Below are 18888 nucleotides of genomic sequence, written 5' to 3'. Positions count from 1 at the left end.
TTCACAATGATTGGTTTACTTTCATTTTGTTTGTGTTTAACAAACATCACATTTTTAACTAAGCATTCATTGTATAAGTGTATAATCTTAATAAGATTTTTCCTTAACTATTTTAAACATTTATTCAGATACTCTTAAAATGGAATTTATCATAAACTTGATTGTACCACAAAATTGTATTTGCTGATTATAAATTGTAAATGTTAAGTTTTGTTGATTTTAATAAATATGATTTACTGCTAGAAGTAAAACATTTATGATTTTCTAATTTATAAGTAGTTTAAAAGCATTGCTAACTGATTTGTGTTTATTGGTAATTTGTTACATGTTTTGTAATTCAGAGTCTCAGATTTTTCACTTTCTGTTAGAGTGAGCTGCAACTGATGCAAGGAATCATTACAAAGGAACAACACAAACCTGTGTTTGAAAGAGTCGTAGGTCATGCTTTGAGTTCTGTCATTAGTGAAGGAGAGGTATGCAAAGTGGCACTTTCACTCAGTATATCCAGTGCATACTTTAGAAAATGTAACTAGTAGCTTGCTTTATCTTCTCAAAGATTTAATATCAGTGACAAATATTTTTCTTTCTTAAAACATAGCAGCACATTCTGTTATCTCATTAAATATATGGAATGAATTGTTAGTTGTATTACACTTCTGTAAGTTTTCTTTTTTTATAAAAGCATCCTGTTTATGACTAACTTTTCTGGAGTGAACTATTGTGATGAGAATACTAAACAATATTTTTTCATATCAGAACTTAGCATCTAGAGTAAAGAAATGTGTGGCCAGACATGAGTTCTCAGCAGCATTATCACTGTTTCCTATTCTTCGCCACTTGTCGGACATGAAACCAGAATTTGATCGTATCTTTGATGTAAGTGTTTGTGAATAAAATAGTTTCAACTTAAACTAACATCTTTAGCCATGGGTTTCACTGAATACAATACGTGTACTTAAAAATACAACACAAGCGTGCTTAAAAATGCAGCACAAGCATACTTAAAAATAAAATGATGAAGAAGGTATTCTGTAAAAATTATAATATTTATTTTTAAAACTGCAGATAGTGAAGGATCAAAACTAATTATCTGTTAATCAGAAGTTTTAGGTTCAGTACCTGTGGTGTTAGGTTGTTATTCTACAGATGATAACATAAATTTAGTTATCTGTTTATCAGAAGTTTTAGCTTCAGTATTAATAGTGTCAGGTTGTTATTCTACAGATGATAACATAAATTTCAACTAAATTTACTTATCTGTTTATCAGAAGTTTTAAGATCAGTACTACTATTGTCAGGTTGTTATTCTGTTTATCAGATATTCCCATATTTCTTCTCATGCTCAATTACATGTAAGAACATTTCTTAGTTCATTAGAAATGAAAGTAAGTTATTTCTTTGCTACAAAACTATTTGTATGTTTATTTTCTTAAAACTTTCATCTTACAAAGAACCAGATAACCTGTTGTCTGGTATTAGTGATTTATATACATTACTCTGTCCAAAGAAAACCATAATTAATGTCACTGATTATACTTCATGTAAATAGTACTATAAGTCTTGTTTCCAGTTTTTAGCTCTGATACAAAATATTTTACAAATTAATTGAATGTTTTGGGGGTAATTATTTATTTTTCATCATTCGAAATACCCTATTTTAACAAGAACATACTGCCAGAGAAATGTATGTGTTCAAGTTTGTGTTACAAATTACAATAGAAATCAGCATCTGAGAACTAATGACTTGAATGGGTATAAAAATAAAATTTGTCACGAATTTACATGTTTTGACAAAGTTGTATCATCATCAGGTACTCATAAGGTTGCTAAAACATTGTACACTTGTCATAAAGTATCTTTCATTACCAATTTAAGCTGTCTTGAAACGTTACTTTGTGAAGAGGGGGGGGATCCTAGTCATCAGAGGGTTGCTTGCCAAACATGAGAAAACATTGAAGATTTGTACCCTTCTTTAAACATCTTAAACTTTTTATAATAAATGTTCTGTTGTTGCTGAAGTACAAGTAGTACACTGCTACCAACATTTAATATAACGTACTTTTCTATCCAAAAAATTAGGCTTTTTTTTTCCCTGCATAAATTGAGAGACAAATTACACTGCACAACAATATTTTTGCTTCTTGAACACTCTTGGGTGTTCCTTATAGATTTTTGGCTGTTGATCACGAAAATCACATCTAAATTTGCCCATCATGTACCGTTTCATCAAAATCTTCAGTTTCACCAGGACATTGCTACAATGGACAAACGATATCAGGGCAGCTGCAATCCGTCAATGCTTGCTGACTACTGTTGGACACTGCAACGTGATGCACTGGATATTGAATACAAACGAAAATCAGGAGCAAAACACTTTTAATTATATTGAACCTAATAGCGTATCAGAAACATGAACGCAATTAAATACATTATTGCCGGTAAACAGTTAACTGTCTGTTTCTCAGAATTCCTACGTGATGAAGCAAAACCAAAACTATATTTGTGCATACCCACCAAGTACCTGTCACAATCAGCAAAAACTTTCCAGGAAGCAAAACTTCTAAAAAAATTGTTGTGCAGTGTTATTACTCAGCATTATCCTGTTTTGGATATCAAAGATTTGCATTGTGATTGATATATTTGATTGTTTCATAATGGAGTACTACAGTGGTGGGAAATAACTTTCATGTTGTAATTGATATCTTTGATTGTCTCAGTGTTTCATAATGGAGTACTACAGTGGTGGGAAATAACCTTCATGTTGTAATTTATATTATTGATTGTTTCATAATGGTTTACTATAGTGGTCTGAAATAACCTTCATGTTGTAATTGATATAATTCATTGTTTTATAATGTTTTGTAATGGTGTACTACAGTGGTCTGAAATAACCTTCATGTTTTAGTTTATCTTTGATTGTTTTGTAATGTTTCATTATGGTTTACAACAGTGGTCTGACATAACCTTCATGTTTTAGTTGATATCTTTGATTGTTTTGTAATGTTTCATTATGGTTTACAACAGTGGTCTGAAATAACTTTTTTGTTTAATTGATACCTTTGATTGTTTTTTAGGGGTGTACTACAGCAGTCCGAAACAAGCTTCAGGGACTTTTGGTGAATTTACAAACCACAGTAAGTCCTGCTTTAAAGTCTTGTGGACAACATAACTATGTTCCAGTGTGTGCGTGTGTGTGTATTTATCAGTATTCATAACTCTAAAATTTAACTAATATATATAATGTAAATAGGTCATTCAATACTATTGTATGTACATTTAGAATATATCAAAACATTGCATTATTTAAGTATATGCAAGAGATGTCTTAAGGACAGTTGTTTAGACACTTTATTCAAATACTTGAATGTTCTTAACCAATGTATCAAAACTTCAAGGACTAGTTTGATACAATGATTTTTATATGTTACCGTATCTTCCGCCCAATAAGCCGAATTTCTGGCCCTAAATTTTGGACCTGATTTTTGGGGGTCGGCTTATTGGCCGATCACTCCTTTCGGAAATTTCTTCTTCTTAGGAAATGTTTTTCTTTTGAAAATTACCACAGGCGGTAATTTTGTCCCATCAGCAAAGCACGTTAAGACTACAGTGAAACGTTGTTTCTGGAATTTCATTGGTTACTTAATTACAGTGAGTGGAGCCAATAACGAATGACATATTGATTCCATCTCTGTCTCAATACGACACGTTCTGCTTTACTACAGAACGCCAATGATCACACACAACATGCACGCTGACGCTGAAACGAGACTAAGAAATCATTTTGAAGAAACTTGTCACTTCTTAAAATGGCTTCGACTTATTAAGGTAATAAGCAAAACCCTCATTTTCAGAGCTGAAAAATGGCCTCAGCTTATTCGGCGATTCGGCTTATTAATCGGAAAATACGGTGATTAAAGTTTCTTGGTTTTATTTCTTGGTATACCAGAAAGAGGAAATAATTCATATTTTCTGAGTCTGCATATCATTTTCACATTTAAATTTTTCCTATATCAATTAAAGTCACTTATTTTCATTGTACCCTTCTTCCAATAATGATTTTGAACATTATTATTAGTGTAATGTTCAGAACCTATCTCATTATCTGAACTGAATTATGTCACTGAAGTTCAGTTCTAAGTGAATAAATTCCATATCTTTCAATAAGATTAACTCGTCACAAAACACAGTGCCATTTGTTAGATATCCAAAATATAAGTTAACCCTAAGACTAACACCAGCTACTAATTCTTTTGGTAGGTGTTGCCACTCTCATCATACGTTATTGCAAAAATAAAACTAGTTGATGAAATTGTTTAAAATGTTACAAGAACATTCCTAAATGCATGTAGTTTCAGAAAAATAAAACATTAAACATTGATTTTTGTACTGTTTCTAATAAATATTCATTATTTAATGTTGTTATTTGTAATCACATTTTGTATGGTTTACCTACAAAGTGATTTTTATATGTAAAATATTCATTTTAAATGTAATGAATTTGTTTAATCTATACAACATCATAAATGAATATCAAAAGTTTTTAAGGCAGATATTTATATTGTATTATCTATATATTGTCCGCTATATCACTAACTGTCATACAGTGTAATCATATGTTTATTAAAATTAACAAATGGAAATATGTACATACCTTTGAACTCTTAATAGAAATCCACTAGAATAGTCACATTTTTCTTGTGTGTAATTTCACACTTTTATTTTTTCACATATGGCTTATTTTTAATATTGCTTTCAACTTCTCTGTCTGTTAAGTTTTAATACCATGTACAAACTGATGCCTATATCACTTTACAAAGTTGTTTGACATACTTTTCACAGAAACGTATTGCTAAAACAATGGGGTTTACAAACTATCTTGTTTATAACCTTGCAGAACCAGGGGACAAGTTATAGAAATCATTAAACAGTTCAGGTATAATTTTTAAAATACACACAATACATAATTATTAAAATATAAAGTAAGATCCAAATACAAGTTAACTGTCTAACTCTAGCATATTTAGGTTTGAAACCACTTCAGATCTTGTAGTCATTTAAGCAGAAAACTGTATGAATGGCAGTTACATGTACACCATAAGAAAAGCTGTGTGCTACTTTCAAATTAACCATCAGTAGAGTATACTCTAAACTGACCTCTTTCTAACAACTATATACACTTAAGTCAACTAAGTACATGCATGTTGTAGATCTCAAAGCAAAGTAAAGAAGATAGACAAGGCAACCTTTAAGAGTTGATAAATTTATATCTTTCAGAGTGAATTCAGTTGTAGGACTTTGGATGACATTTGTCAGTTATATCAAACACAAGTAGTTTGATTAAATTTTGAATGTAACACAATAGAATGCACCAAAATGAATTTTAAAATGATGCTGGGGTCATATACCACTGTCAGATGACAGCTTATAAAAGGCATTTACACCATAACAATTCTCTTGTAAAAAATGGTTTGTATAAATAGTGTTATGACAATTAGTCTTTTTGGTATTGCAGTCAGCTTGAAAAGCTATGAATTGAATCTTGTTATCATACATACTTCTAATTATTGACAGCTCTGAGAGATTAAAGAATTTAGTAGAGCTTAAAAATATACTAGGCCTAATACTACTATCTTATGTTGAGTATAAATATAGTCATTCTTTACCAGCTTGTAAAAGACATTTACGCTGTAAAAATTATCATAAAAATGGGTTACATAAATAGTGTTTTTGTATCCTAGCCAGCCTGTAAAGTTCTATAATGACTGTCTAAAGAATGTAGTGTTTAGAAATGTAATGTCTTATAACAAGTATGGTTGTAACTATGTTTTATAATTATTGTGTGAGAACTGTTCTTTAGTTCATACTATGTTCAAGTGAAGAACGTGTGGTGAAGAAATATTATTGAATATTTATTATTATCTTGCATCTTTGGTTGTTTCTTTGCATGTTTAAAAGTATGTTAGCACATTGACACTGGGTGGTTTAAATCAAGCTGATGTGCAGTGATTAGTCTGTTTTATCTTTACTAAATGCAGACACCAAGAAGTAAAAACCACATCATGTTTGTTGACTGTACAGTATGTGATGTGATGTTCTATAGACAACTAGACAGCAGTAAGGAGATGAATTGAAACTTGATACCAAAGAAATCAATTTTTAGGAAATAAAAGTTTTGAAACAGTTTAACTAACATAAAGTTCATTGGGTACCCAATTATGACAAAATCTTATCCAAATATTGTACATTTATAATAAAAGTTATCCAATCAAGTCATCTCAACATTTATAATAACAAAATTGCTTTATAGTAATATGTTTCGAGTGTTTGCTGAATCTAAACTTTAACAACATCTTTAACGATACAAATCATTAACAAAATTTGAATGGTGTCTTGTAGATTCACAAAGCCTTGGAAGAATTCATTGACAGCATTAAGAATGATCCCGATACTAAACTACCTAAAGATGGAACTGTTCATGAGTTGAATAGTAATGTGAGTTTTACACCTGTAAATGTTTCTTTACAGTCAAGGTTTTTATATGTGATAAAAGTAGTAATTATCAGTCTGTGTGAAGCCTTCAAATAAAGCATATATCATTGTATATCAATTCAGTCATATTCAAACCTCATGTACCTTTAACAAACTTTAAAAAATATTTCAGGTAAAAATAATACAAGTTCAAAAAAGATTAACTGTACAGCACCTGGCTGTGCATGCTGCCCCAAGGGCAAATTCGTATCATTATATTAAATAAGATTGTAGAAAATATACTTGGAGTTGTTCCACATATTTTATTAAATGTTCCAAAGTTAATATTAATTCAATGGTAAACACTTATTATTCAATTTTATACATAAAAATTAAAAAAATACCCCAAATATGATTCCAAACAAAGACATTAGTGTTTATAAGTTTTTCATTTTTTTTCTTTTTGTTTCTTTATTCATTGTTATACAGCATATATAGTTCCCTAGGACTAAAGTTGAAATACTTTGAATTAAGCAGGACTAGTGTCAACTCACATACAGTCTTCTAGAAGTAATGTTGAAGTTGTTTGAACAAAATGACACCAGTTTTAACCCACATACAGCTCTCTAGAAGTAATGTTGAAGTTTGAACAAAATGACACCAGTTTTAACCCACATACAGCCCTCTAGAAGTAATGTTGAAGTTGTTTGAACAAAATGACACCAGTTTGGACTTCAATGTAATATTGATTTTATCTAATCATTTTTTTCTACATTGTCTGTAGTTGTGATCTAATTATCTGCCTCTCAGTTAAATGATTTAACTTTTAAATTAATAAATTGTTTAACTTTCTTTGTTCTATTTAGCTGTATTAGTCAACATTGCAAAAATGTGAACAAAATAAAAGTTTACCCAGGTGATATGTAGTAACAGAAAGATATCTTTCACTTATTTTTACCACATTTATCGTTCACATTTTCTTGAAGTTCACAGGTAACTTACTTTGTTATTACATATTTCATTTTAATTATGATGTAAGGCTATAATACAAAAGTAAATGATTATTGTTTTTAATAAGGTAGAGTAGATTTAGTTAAATCATTTTACACTCAATTTTATTAGTTTTAATTTCATCAGCAAGGCCACTATATTAGGCTGATAAGGCCTAATGTAGAAAGAGTAGATATACTACATGAATGGAGGAACAGAATCAGCAACAAGTAAATTACAAAAAAAATATACAAGTGATTATGAACTGGGTTTAAAAGTACCAAATGAAGCTTTTTAGTTCATAATTAAGATAAAACTTAGTAATTATTGTATGCTAGTCTTTAGAGATGCAGTGAAAGAAAGTGCAGGATTTTTAAAATCAAAACAAAGGCAAACAATACATACTGAGAGAATACAGCTTTACAACAGTGTAAAAAGACTTTAAAATTAGAAATCAAAATCTAAATATTACAGGGTTTTTTTGTTGTATCTTTAAAGAAATATGTATTATGAAATATTTTTAGATTTCAAGAAAAACATATAACTGAAGCAGTAAAGGAGAAAACTATTTTGCACTTTGATCTTTTCTTAAAACAAACTTGAATGAATTATGTTTAATCAAATTTAAAAACATTATTTCATGGAATTCAGAAAGTAATAATGTATTTACCAGAGGCTACTTATAAGAAGAGAATAATGGACCTCTTGAAAGATTTTAAAGAAATAAGTTTTCTCATTTTTTTGTATTAATACTTTTATATTTTCTTCGTTTGAAACATACAATTCGTAAAAAACTGCTCAAAATTCTCGTCTCTCTTTTGGTATTCAATAAGATGACATCTGGCATCATAAGGCACAGAAAAGTTTCACTTTTTAGCTTTTTTTTTATCTGCATAATGTCTCTATTATTCAACAGAAACAATTGAGAGGACTCTAGCCTTTTTAACAAAGTTTAATGTATATTTTGAGGTCTTTCTACAGTTAATAGAGCCAAACAGAACTTAGTTGGAAATAACCAATGTAAATCACTGTAAGTCAAGTTTAAATCTAGAGAAACGTGCAAATTTCTGAAGGCCATGATGGTCAAGAGCTAATACACACTTAATGATTCTACAGTTTATTGTGGACAAGTTACAGTGTCACGTATTTATTGTCGGCAAGTTACAGTGTCACATATTTATCATCGACAAGTCTTCTATTTATTATGTTATGTATATGTTCATGTATTACAATTTCAAATAGCAGGAAATTTTAATTTAAAACTTAATTTAATGTTAATTGATACACAATTTTCTTTCAAAGATGTCACTTTGTTTAGAGTTGAGTCTAATTTCCATTTATTTCAGTCTTATTTCTTTCTTGGCTTTCATATGGGCTTGTGTATCCTTAAGATGTTTTACCTTCTCTTTTCACTCCTGTATGGGCTTGCTCTTCCTTGTCTTCAGTCCAGGCATATTTGGCATCTAGACATTTTCTTTGAACTTTGACACAAGCTTATTCAAACTCAATTTGTTTGAATTTTAATTGGCTTTCTAACTTATCTTTATCACTCAGCTTTGATTGGCTAGTGGAGACACATGAATATTCCCTAATGCTTCCCAGAAAACAAATCATCAACTACTATTTTGATTATATGTTGTTTTTTAGTTCATTTTTTCTCGTTGATTTCTTCACTTCTGGTTTTAAAATTTTGGTAATTTTGAGCAATTCACTTTTGTTATATTTTTCTAGTTCTTGGAGGGAGGGGGTGAGTTAAGCAAACCTTAATAATCAGACATGATCAAATCCTGTTGACACTGCTAAATATAGAATGAATTATGATTTGAATTTTATATCAAATTTTGTCTCTCATTTGGATCTCAGACATGAGCCCCCAGTTTATTATGTTACATATTACAATTTAACTCAGATGGGTCTCTAATGTATTATGTTTGTGGGTTATGTATTACGCTTTCAATTAACCAGAAATTTTAATTTAGAAGTTAATTAAATGTCAATATGTGTCAAATATATGATATTTGCCAACAAGGTTGATACACAGTTTTCTTTATTAACACAAATTTTAATATACAAACAAGGATACAATTAATATTAGTGGTTATTACAAAAATTTTCAATCTCGCAAATAACATTCAGTTGTATATCTGGTCTGCATTTGAATATTTTATTGGTGTTCCAGGTCCATGATGAGGAAATTAATTTTATGTTGATACATTTTACTTGATGGGAATGCTAGCTAGCTCTATTCTTCACACGTGAGTTTTCGAACAACAATATCTAATGTCATCATAGAAATACCAACATCAGAAGTGAATTCACTGAAGTTTGTAATGTTTGAAATCTACAAATATTATATTGAGATGTTAGAGTTAGTACTAATGGTTTCAGGTTGTTATTCTACAGATAACAATTACGATATTATTTTGAGATGTCAGGGTTAGTACTAATGGTTTCATGTTGTTATACAACAGGTAGTAATGTAACAATTATAATATTTTATTGAGATGTTATGGTTAGCAGGTAGTAATGTAACAATTATAATATTATATTGAGATGTTATGGTTAGCAGTAATGGTTTCAGGTTGATATACGATAGATAACGTAACAGTTACAATATTATATTGAGATGTTAGGGTTATTACTAATGGTTTTAGGTTGTTATTTTACAGATAACATAATAACAATATTGTTTAAGTATACTTGTAAAAATGGCTGGTTTGGGTTTTATGCAGAGGAGCAAACAACGTTTCAACCTTCTTTGGTCATTGTCAGGTTCACAAAGAAAGAAAGGTAACTGACTGATAACTGACCACATGTTTGAAGGAGGTTGTGTAACTGAGTGTAGGAATGTAGAGGGCATGCTTAAATGTTTGATTATATTTATTGATATAGGTATAAAGGTGTTCCTTTGTGTTAGTTTATTTTGGGCTTGAGTTGTTGTATAAGTAAGGCTTTTTTAATTTTGCATTTGTTTATGTTTGTTTCTTTATTTAGTATTTGGGTGTTTTCTATGGTTATGTTGTGTTTATCTGATTTACAGTGTTCGAAGAAGGTCGAAATGTTCACTCCTCTACATAATAAATTTTCTCAACCCAAACCAGCTGTTTTTACATATATATTTTTCCAGAGATGCCAACCATTATGATTTGAGTGTAATCATTATAATTTTGGTATATACATTACGACTATACACTCATACAGACAAATATTATGACTTGTTGCAACTCCCAAATTATTATATATTATATAGGCCTATACAATAAAGTGATAAATTGTTCCCCCAGGGCTTGAAAGGGGTGAAAAGAAAATTTCTAATGAGATACAAATAAATTTTGATAATAAATAAAAGACATAGTCCAAATGGCTACTTATGATAATCATGTTTGTGCTTGAAATGATAAAAAATATTTGTATCTCCGACGTCTACCAATAGTTTGAGTGAGGTACTTCTCCATACTGGGTACGTGGGGGAATCCATAGTTACGTCATCAGTGCTTGTCAGCCAATCAGCGCTCACGTAGATGGGTATTTCTCTTTTTCTAAGTGGCATAGAAACACCAATGCGATCATTCACAATGTAGAAATAAAGAGGCCTGGTTCACCAGATTGTCTTGTTTCTGGCAAATCTAAAAGGACTAAAACTGTGAATCAAAAATTTAGGAAAGAGTATAGTGCAAAATATCCAGTCATTGCATCAAAAGTCAGTGACAGTCATGCATTTTGTACAGTTTGTCACATCGATTTTTCTTTGGCACATGACGGGATAAACAATTGTTCCAGACATACAAAATCAGCATCTCACCAACAAAAGGCTGAGGTGAAGACAAAAACGATGCAGATAACGACATTTATGAATAAGAATTCAGAATATGAAACCATAAATGCAGAAGTGATGATCATGCAATTTGTCATTGCTCATAATTTAGCCCTAGCTGTAGCCAGCCGATCATGCAGGACATCTATTCAGAAAAATGTTCCTGATATAGCGAAAAAATATGGCTGTGCTAGAACCAAAACTACAGCCATTGTACAAATGTTGGGTTGTGAAGATGACAAAATGATTTCAAGCATGCATACTAACAGTGTTTACAGTTTAGCCACAGATGGATCCACAGACATGGCTGACTCAAAACTGCATCCAGTGGTTGTATGATATCTTGACACTTTGCTTGGAAAAATTGTATGTTCTCTTTTAACAATGGTGGATTGGAAAGAAGTTTCAACAGGAGAGAATAGTTTTAAGATTTTGGACCACGAATTGACAAAGAAGAAAATTCCATGGGAAAACTGTCTTAGTTTTTCTTCAGACAATGCCTCAGTTTTGTCTGGTATAGGTAAATGTGTGATGGGACACATCTCAAGACAACAGCTGAGCATTTACTTCATGGGCTGTGCCTGTCACCTCATGAATATTGCTGCCCAGAAAGCTTCCAGAGAACTGCCCTGCCCAGTTTCTGATTTATTGATAGATATCTACTATTTTCTGGACAAAGGTGGTAGCAGAAAACAACATTTCAAAAAGTTTCAAGGATTGTATGACAAAGAAACAAGAAAAATTCTACAACTTGTCAACACAAGATGGCTATCACTTGGGGTGTGCCTCAACAGAATATTGGACATGTGGAAGCCATTGAAGAAGTATTTTCACTGTGAAAAGGAAAAACTAGATTCAAAAGGATCTAAACGTGCAGCTCAGTCAGACAGCAATACTTTAACAGTCAACACACTCCCCCAGCCACACAGGGACACACTCTCCCAGCCACACAGGGAAACACTCAAGACACTCTCAGCCACACAGGGACACAGTCAAGATATCCTCTCAGCCACACAGGAACACAGTCAAGACACCATCTCAGCTACACAGGGACACAAGACGTCCCCAAAAGCAAAGAAACATTTGATATAACTCAATATATGTTTAGGCAGTCTGACCTTGAACTAAAGAAGAGACAATCAATGAAAAAGAGAAGAAAATGAAAGCTAGCAAGGAAGTAACCAAGAAAAGTTATCGCATAACAAGTTAGATAAGTTAACAGTTTTCTTGGACAACAAAATGAACTTGTTATCTTGTCTTTTTCTTCAGTTTGCAATTCCTTTATTTGAGCAAGCCAATTTGATAGTGCAAAGAGAAGAACCTTGCATACACATTATGCATAGAACTCTGATTATACAAGTTAAAAATATACTTGTCAGATACATCAAGCCAGAATATCTTGAAGGCAATATCACTGAACTTGACTACAACAATGAATCCTTACACAAATCTGATGAGGCAGTTTCTGTTGGAAATGCTGCCAAGGAATACATTGTTAAATATGAAAAAGATCTGTACCTGATCAGCTTCTACACCAGTGTTAAAAAATACTATATTGCAGCTACAAATTACATGATGAAACATTTCCCTCTAACTGATGAACTTCTGATTCATGCAGAGACATTGGTCAGGCCTAGTAGCTACAAATGATAAAGGGCTCTGTCTACAATCATTACACTCAGTCATTTGAAATAGTTGGCATTTCTGTTTTTCTCTACGAGTGAGTTTTCTTGTCATCACTGAATATTGTTGTAAGATGTTAGGGTTAGTACTAATGGTTTCAGGTTGTTATTCTACAGATTACATAACAATTACAATATTATTTTCAGATGTTAGGGTGAGTGCTAATGGTTTCAGGTTGTTATTGTACAGATGATAACATAATTACAATATAATATTGAGATGTTGGAATCACTACTAAGAGTTTCAGGTTGTTATAATGCAGGTGATGATGCTGCTAGAACAACTACTAGATTATACTGACATGTTGGGATCAGTTTTAACAGTTTCTGATATTGGAGCTGCGAGAGAAGCTAAAGATCCAAGTAAACTTGCTCTGGCCCAGTATATCTGTAAGTTCATCAAATCATTGGTTCATACTTTAGAGAAATTTATATGGTTGGATGTTCTAGTGTATTTGTTTGTAGAAACCATGTCATGATATATATAAGCTGGCAAGTTTGTGAAGTTTTCAGTGCCTTTTAAAATATGTTTATTAGATTTATAGTCGTGTGTTTGTGGATCAAAAAATTTAAAATGGATCAATTATCATACCTCCTTCAAGCACTTGACATTAACCTTGTTAGGCTTAGTAGTCCCTTAATGTTTTTATTGCTTGTGTAGATATTCCTTTGTTTATTGTTGTTGAATCTTTTCAAAAGTTATTTATGTGGAAATGGATGAATAAGAATTGATTATGTCTCTTTGAAGAAAGTGAAAAGAAAATTAGATATAAAGAAAAGGTAGAAACACCTCTACTTTAAGGTTTAGGTGGACAAATATTATATTAATTTATGAATTTGTGTGATTTGTTTGTGTTCTTTAGACAGAGTCTTATCAGCCCTCGGACTGGCTCTAACAACAAAGAGTGAATCATACAATGACCCTTATCTTAAGGCTATTTTTCGAATGAACAATCTTCATTACATCCAGAAAACCTTACAAAAGTAAGAAATTAGCTACATAATTTTGAATCCAAAATACCAGTTCACATAGAAAGTGTTTGTTTTTTAATATTTAATTCCCATTGTACTGTTTTCATTATGCAACAGCATGGAAACTTTTAGTACAATTTACCCATTGTAATGTTTTCACTGTGTAACAACATGGAAACTTTAGTACAATACCATTGTAATACTTAGTCAATATACCATTGTAATGTTTCACTGTGTGACAACGTGGAAACTTTTAGTGCAATTTACTATTGTAACGTTTCATTGTGTAACAACATGAACACTTATAGTGCAACTTACTATTGTAACGTTTCATTGTGTAACAACATGAACGCTTATAGTGCAACTTACCATTGTAATGTTTGAACTAATAAACAATACGTAAGCTGTTAGTACAATATCCTGTTGTTTTTATCATTAACCAATTTGTGTTCTAAAGCATTGCACCTATCACTCCCATTATATTGTTTTGATTTGGTGTTTCATGGTCACTTTCTAGTATTCCTTTAAAAAGATTCAACTTTCATAAACTTTTTTTCCCTTGGTTTTGTAAATGTTTTAGAAGGAAAGAAAGTAAACATTATGAAATAATAATAAAAATATTCAATTTGTTGAAAGCACATATATAATATTGAAGGGAATCATTTCATCTAAGTTTGTGTGTTTCTCTTATGGTTTTAGAAGTCATTTTCACCTGCTTTACTGGTTCTGTTTACATTATTTTTTGACAGTTCTGGCCTTTTAGACATAGTACACCTGTATAATGATAATGTAGGAGAACATTACAATGATGAAATTAGAGACCAGAAAAGGATATATTCTCAAAGGTAAGATTTTGTTACTCAGCAGAAGCCTGTATGATCTGAGGAACAGCATTGTTGTTTCTCTGTGACTGAAACTCAATATAAAAGGTTATTATAGATATATTATATGCACATATATTTAAAGAAGTATAAGGAAAAAATGACTGCTGTAAAAAAAACTGTGTAGGGCTAGCTACTAAGCTTGTAAAAAGGACATGAAACAGAATAGGGATTGAATTGAGCATGTCACTTGACCTGGCTAATCACACAGCAGACTGAGCTGTGTCAACTTTACATGCAGAATAACATCCTTACATTACTGGCTTCCACACTCTGTCTATTGAAAGCTCAGTGTTTGAACACAATCTCAGCTTTCATGACCATAACTTATCTTTTGTTAACCTTAGAATACTAGTTTTATGACTAATTTACAATTGAATAAAATTTCACGGTTGGAAATTCTATTTCTATTTGTTCTGCTTTTGAGGGAGCCAGTAATATAAGGATTATTATGCAGTTATTAGCCAGACCAAGTGATATGCCCATTCCAATCCTGTCTTTTTTTCAAGCTCAGTAGTCAGTCATCTGTACCTTTCTTTATTTAGTTTTTTCTTTTTAAATACTTGTTTAAGTTTTATTTATGAGGTAGTAAATGTTGATTACAAGTTGTATTTATGAGGTGGCATATGTTCATTACAAGTTTATTTTAAATCTTTATAAATTTTATATGGAATAATAATAATTAAATAGGAAGTCAAAATCATGATGACACTTTTGTTCTATCAGATGATGATAAATTATAGTTACTGCTAGAAATAGGTTGGTGCTGATTCTGTTTAGGAAGAGAAATATGAAATCTTAGTTTGAATATTCACCAGATTTAAACTTTGAAACACTCTGGATAGCTGCCATATACATTAGAGATAGAGCAACTATGCCAGGTAGCTCTTCATGTTTAGCTGTTGATGACTCATAGAAAAGAAAATCCAGATGACTTTTGTATTGGTTTAGTATAGGTGTTGGAACCATCCTTACATAGAGTGCTAGTGCATTCTCTAATAATAAATCTGTCAAAGTGTTACTCATTGCATACAATATTTTAGACTAACAGTATCAGACTATATTACTCACTTTTTTTACAAAGAGTACTTCAGCATTGATTCTAAAATGAGTTGCAGAGCCTCTGGATGAGCTGTAACCTCTACAATTAATCTGTTATATAGTATGTATTTCCACCAACAAGATTGTTCCATATCCTATATAGTGTACTTTGAACACTTGGTGTATAGTAAAAGTTCATTCTATCCCTTGTAGTGTTTATTCATATTTTTTCTATGGGTGTTTTGTTTGAATAAAGGATCTTTTTGTGCTGCACTTAAATTTCAAATTCAATATGATTTTCAGTTAAAGCCTTTAAAAAGTTACTGTTTTTTCTTGTATTACTTTGATGTCTTTACATAATCAAACCACAAGATTCAGGACAAGTGTTCAATAGGCTGTGATAGGGTATAATTGAAAAAAGTATTATACATCACCCTTGCATAGAGCTTAGACAAAATACAATAATCAATCTATATTTGATCAAAAAGAATTTTAAAGAAAAATTAAGAAATTAAAAAAAATCAAAATGATAACATTCTTGTATCCATGTTCCAGATTCAGCTCATTGTATCTTACTGAATAACATTCTTGTATCTATGTTCCTGATTCAGCTCTTATCTTATTGAATAAGATACAATAAGGTGAAAACAAACATTTAAATAAGATACGAATGCATAAGGTATTAATGTTATAGTAAAACCATTCTGGATATATAAATCAGCAAAATGAGCACTAACTAATGTTAATGAAGCTGGTTTCAGGAGAACAGTCTTTGTAACCCAAAAACACCAAGCTTTTGAAAATACTATTACTGTGATAACCTTGTATATTTGGTGGATAGGTGACAGACCAACCAATTTCAAATATTTTGTGTCTGCAAATAAACCTTGCTTAGCACCTGTATAAGCACGTATACATATATCACTTGAAATCAAGCTATTTGATACTATGTTTGTAAGCACATCAAAGCTTTATTTAACCCTTTTGCAAGGGGTCAGTGGTCAAAGGCCATATCACGTTTACTGACTTGCATTGAAAATTTTATTGAACTACTGTTTTATGACTATGTCAAGAAGTTTGGAATCAAATTGTAGATTAATTCAAGCTTTAATATTATATATGAGTTAATTCTTTAATTTAAAAAGTAAATATTAAAAGAAACATCTAAATATAGATTTTAGTGAGTCATGTGGTATGTTCAATACAGCACTAATTACAATTAGATGTTTGTGACATCAAAATATTAAGTCTATAGTTTGGTATAAATTAGGAACTCAAATTACTAATATTAACAAGCTAGAATATAAAATAAGAACCTCGTATCTTTTTATTTTGATGAGATATAACTTGTATACTGAATCATACTTAGTGGCCTGTTCAACTCTTTTCACTTTTTGAAATGGTACCTTATATACTCTACTATAGTATATAACGTGAATAACTAAACAACAGTTTAGAATGTTGCTTTAGTGGGTTTCTCAGCTGTTTTAATCAGTGAAAAGTCTACCACTTTCAATCCAAGTTTTGAAGGACATAGGTTGTGTCTTTAGTCTGAAGTTTTGTAGTTTTTAAAATCTAAATAAATCTTAGTTACTAAACTTAATAAATTATAGTGGAATTGTATGGTATCAGTGTAGTTACTTATGATTTTCTTTTATTGAACTGCATATACAAAAACCTAAAAAAATTGATATCCTCCATGTGTGAAATTTTAAAAGACTCAGCAACCACAAAGTATAAAAGTCATAGTGAGAAGAGAAATTGTTTATTACTTCTTGATTTATTGTTCTATATTTTAAGAAAAATAAGTTTATTAATTTATTTCTAAATAGTAATAATTTAAACGTGACTGTATATCACAAAATACAAGTCCACTAAAACATATCCAAGACAAGGAAAACTAAAGGTAAGTTTTATGTTACTGGTTATATGACCTGAGTGCACATGCACCACATCAATGCAGGCTATGTAATGTAAGCTAGGCATGACTGGAAAGTCAGTATTATAAAAGATAAATAAATATATATCACATTAATGGACATAAGCTGCTCAGACTAAACATTTGTGTTATGATGTGTAGTTCTAGCATGAAAAAATCATAATTTATACTTATTTTCCAATCTTTTTGTGATACTTATTGGGTTGGTTAAGTGACAAATCTCACATTCTTAGAATATACCAAATAACATAAAGTTTTACTGAAAACAAACATTTGAAATATATTTCGGAGTTTTTAGAGATTATACAATTAATATTTCAGATTTTTTAAATCAAAACATGAAATTGCTTTGCATTCAGACTATTTTCACAAACAAATCCTTAGTAAAAATATTGCATTAAAAATTTGTGAACTATTTGCTAAACGTTTATCAAATTTTGTGATGTCGCACATGCTGTGTCAAGTTATAGTGTAAATACTCAATATGTACAAATGTGTAGACGAATTTGTGTATATTATATCTAACCCATAAGGAAAAGGTTAAGTAGATGAATCCTTTAACCCTTTTTCCTTTACAACAGAATGGCAGATTTAATTCAACACTGTATTGAACTACTTTTATTTATGTTATACCAATTAATATGGTGTAAACAATCAGCTAATAATACATATAATAATAGTGTACAGGTTTTTAGTTCTTAATTCTGTAAGGAAATATTTTTAAAGTTTCTGAATTTTCCCTAGTGGTGAAATGTGACAATTTTCCATAGCCACCTTGTCTTCTGTAAATTTTACACAACGTTTTGAAAAAGTGAGAAATTAAATGTAGATTACTCAATATACAGTTGTCATTTCTCAGGCAAACCATAGTTTTTATAGTCTTCAATTTTGTTTGGTTACAGAGCTATCAATAGAAAAGCAGATCCTTTCTGTTACACCCACCAGTCACATCCTCTCTTTCAGGATATGTTAATAGTTCTGTATTACATTTAATTACTAGTGAGCATCAAAAGTCAAGGTCTTCATCTATCAAGTGATATATCATATGATGTTATGTTATGAATAGATGATAGTTTCACTCAGAAGATGAACAACTTTCTC

General features: G+C 30.7%; 1 protein-coding gene across 1 annotated transcript in view; it reads left to right on the top strand.

Moving 5' to 3' along the window:
* Positions 1-18888, top strand: part of LOC143236412 (exocyst complex component 7-like) — a 76214-nt gene that overhangs the window by 43722 nt on the left and 13604 nt on the right. Inside the window, 7 exon segments of the mRNA XM_076474674.1 lie at positions 369-473; positions 757-876; positions 3075-3134; positions 6397-6492; positions 13218-13344; positions 13818-13938; positions 14676-14771. Coding sequence (XP_076330789.1) covers positions 369-473; positions 757-876; positions 3075-3134; positions 6397-6492; positions 13218-13344; positions 13818-13938; positions 14676-14771 — 725 coding nt within the window.

This window comes from Tachypleus tridentatus, chromosome 13, assembly GCF_004210375.1.
Source record: "Tachypleus tridentatus isolate NWPU-2018 chromosome 13, ASM421037v1, whole genome shotgun sequence".
Lineage (NCBI taxonomy): Eukaryota > Metazoa > Arthropoda > Merostomata > Xiphosura > Limulidae > Tachypleus > Tachypleus tridentatus.
Note: the sequence above shows the minus strand (reverse complement) of the source record. Positions and strands in the feature narration are given on the sequence as shown.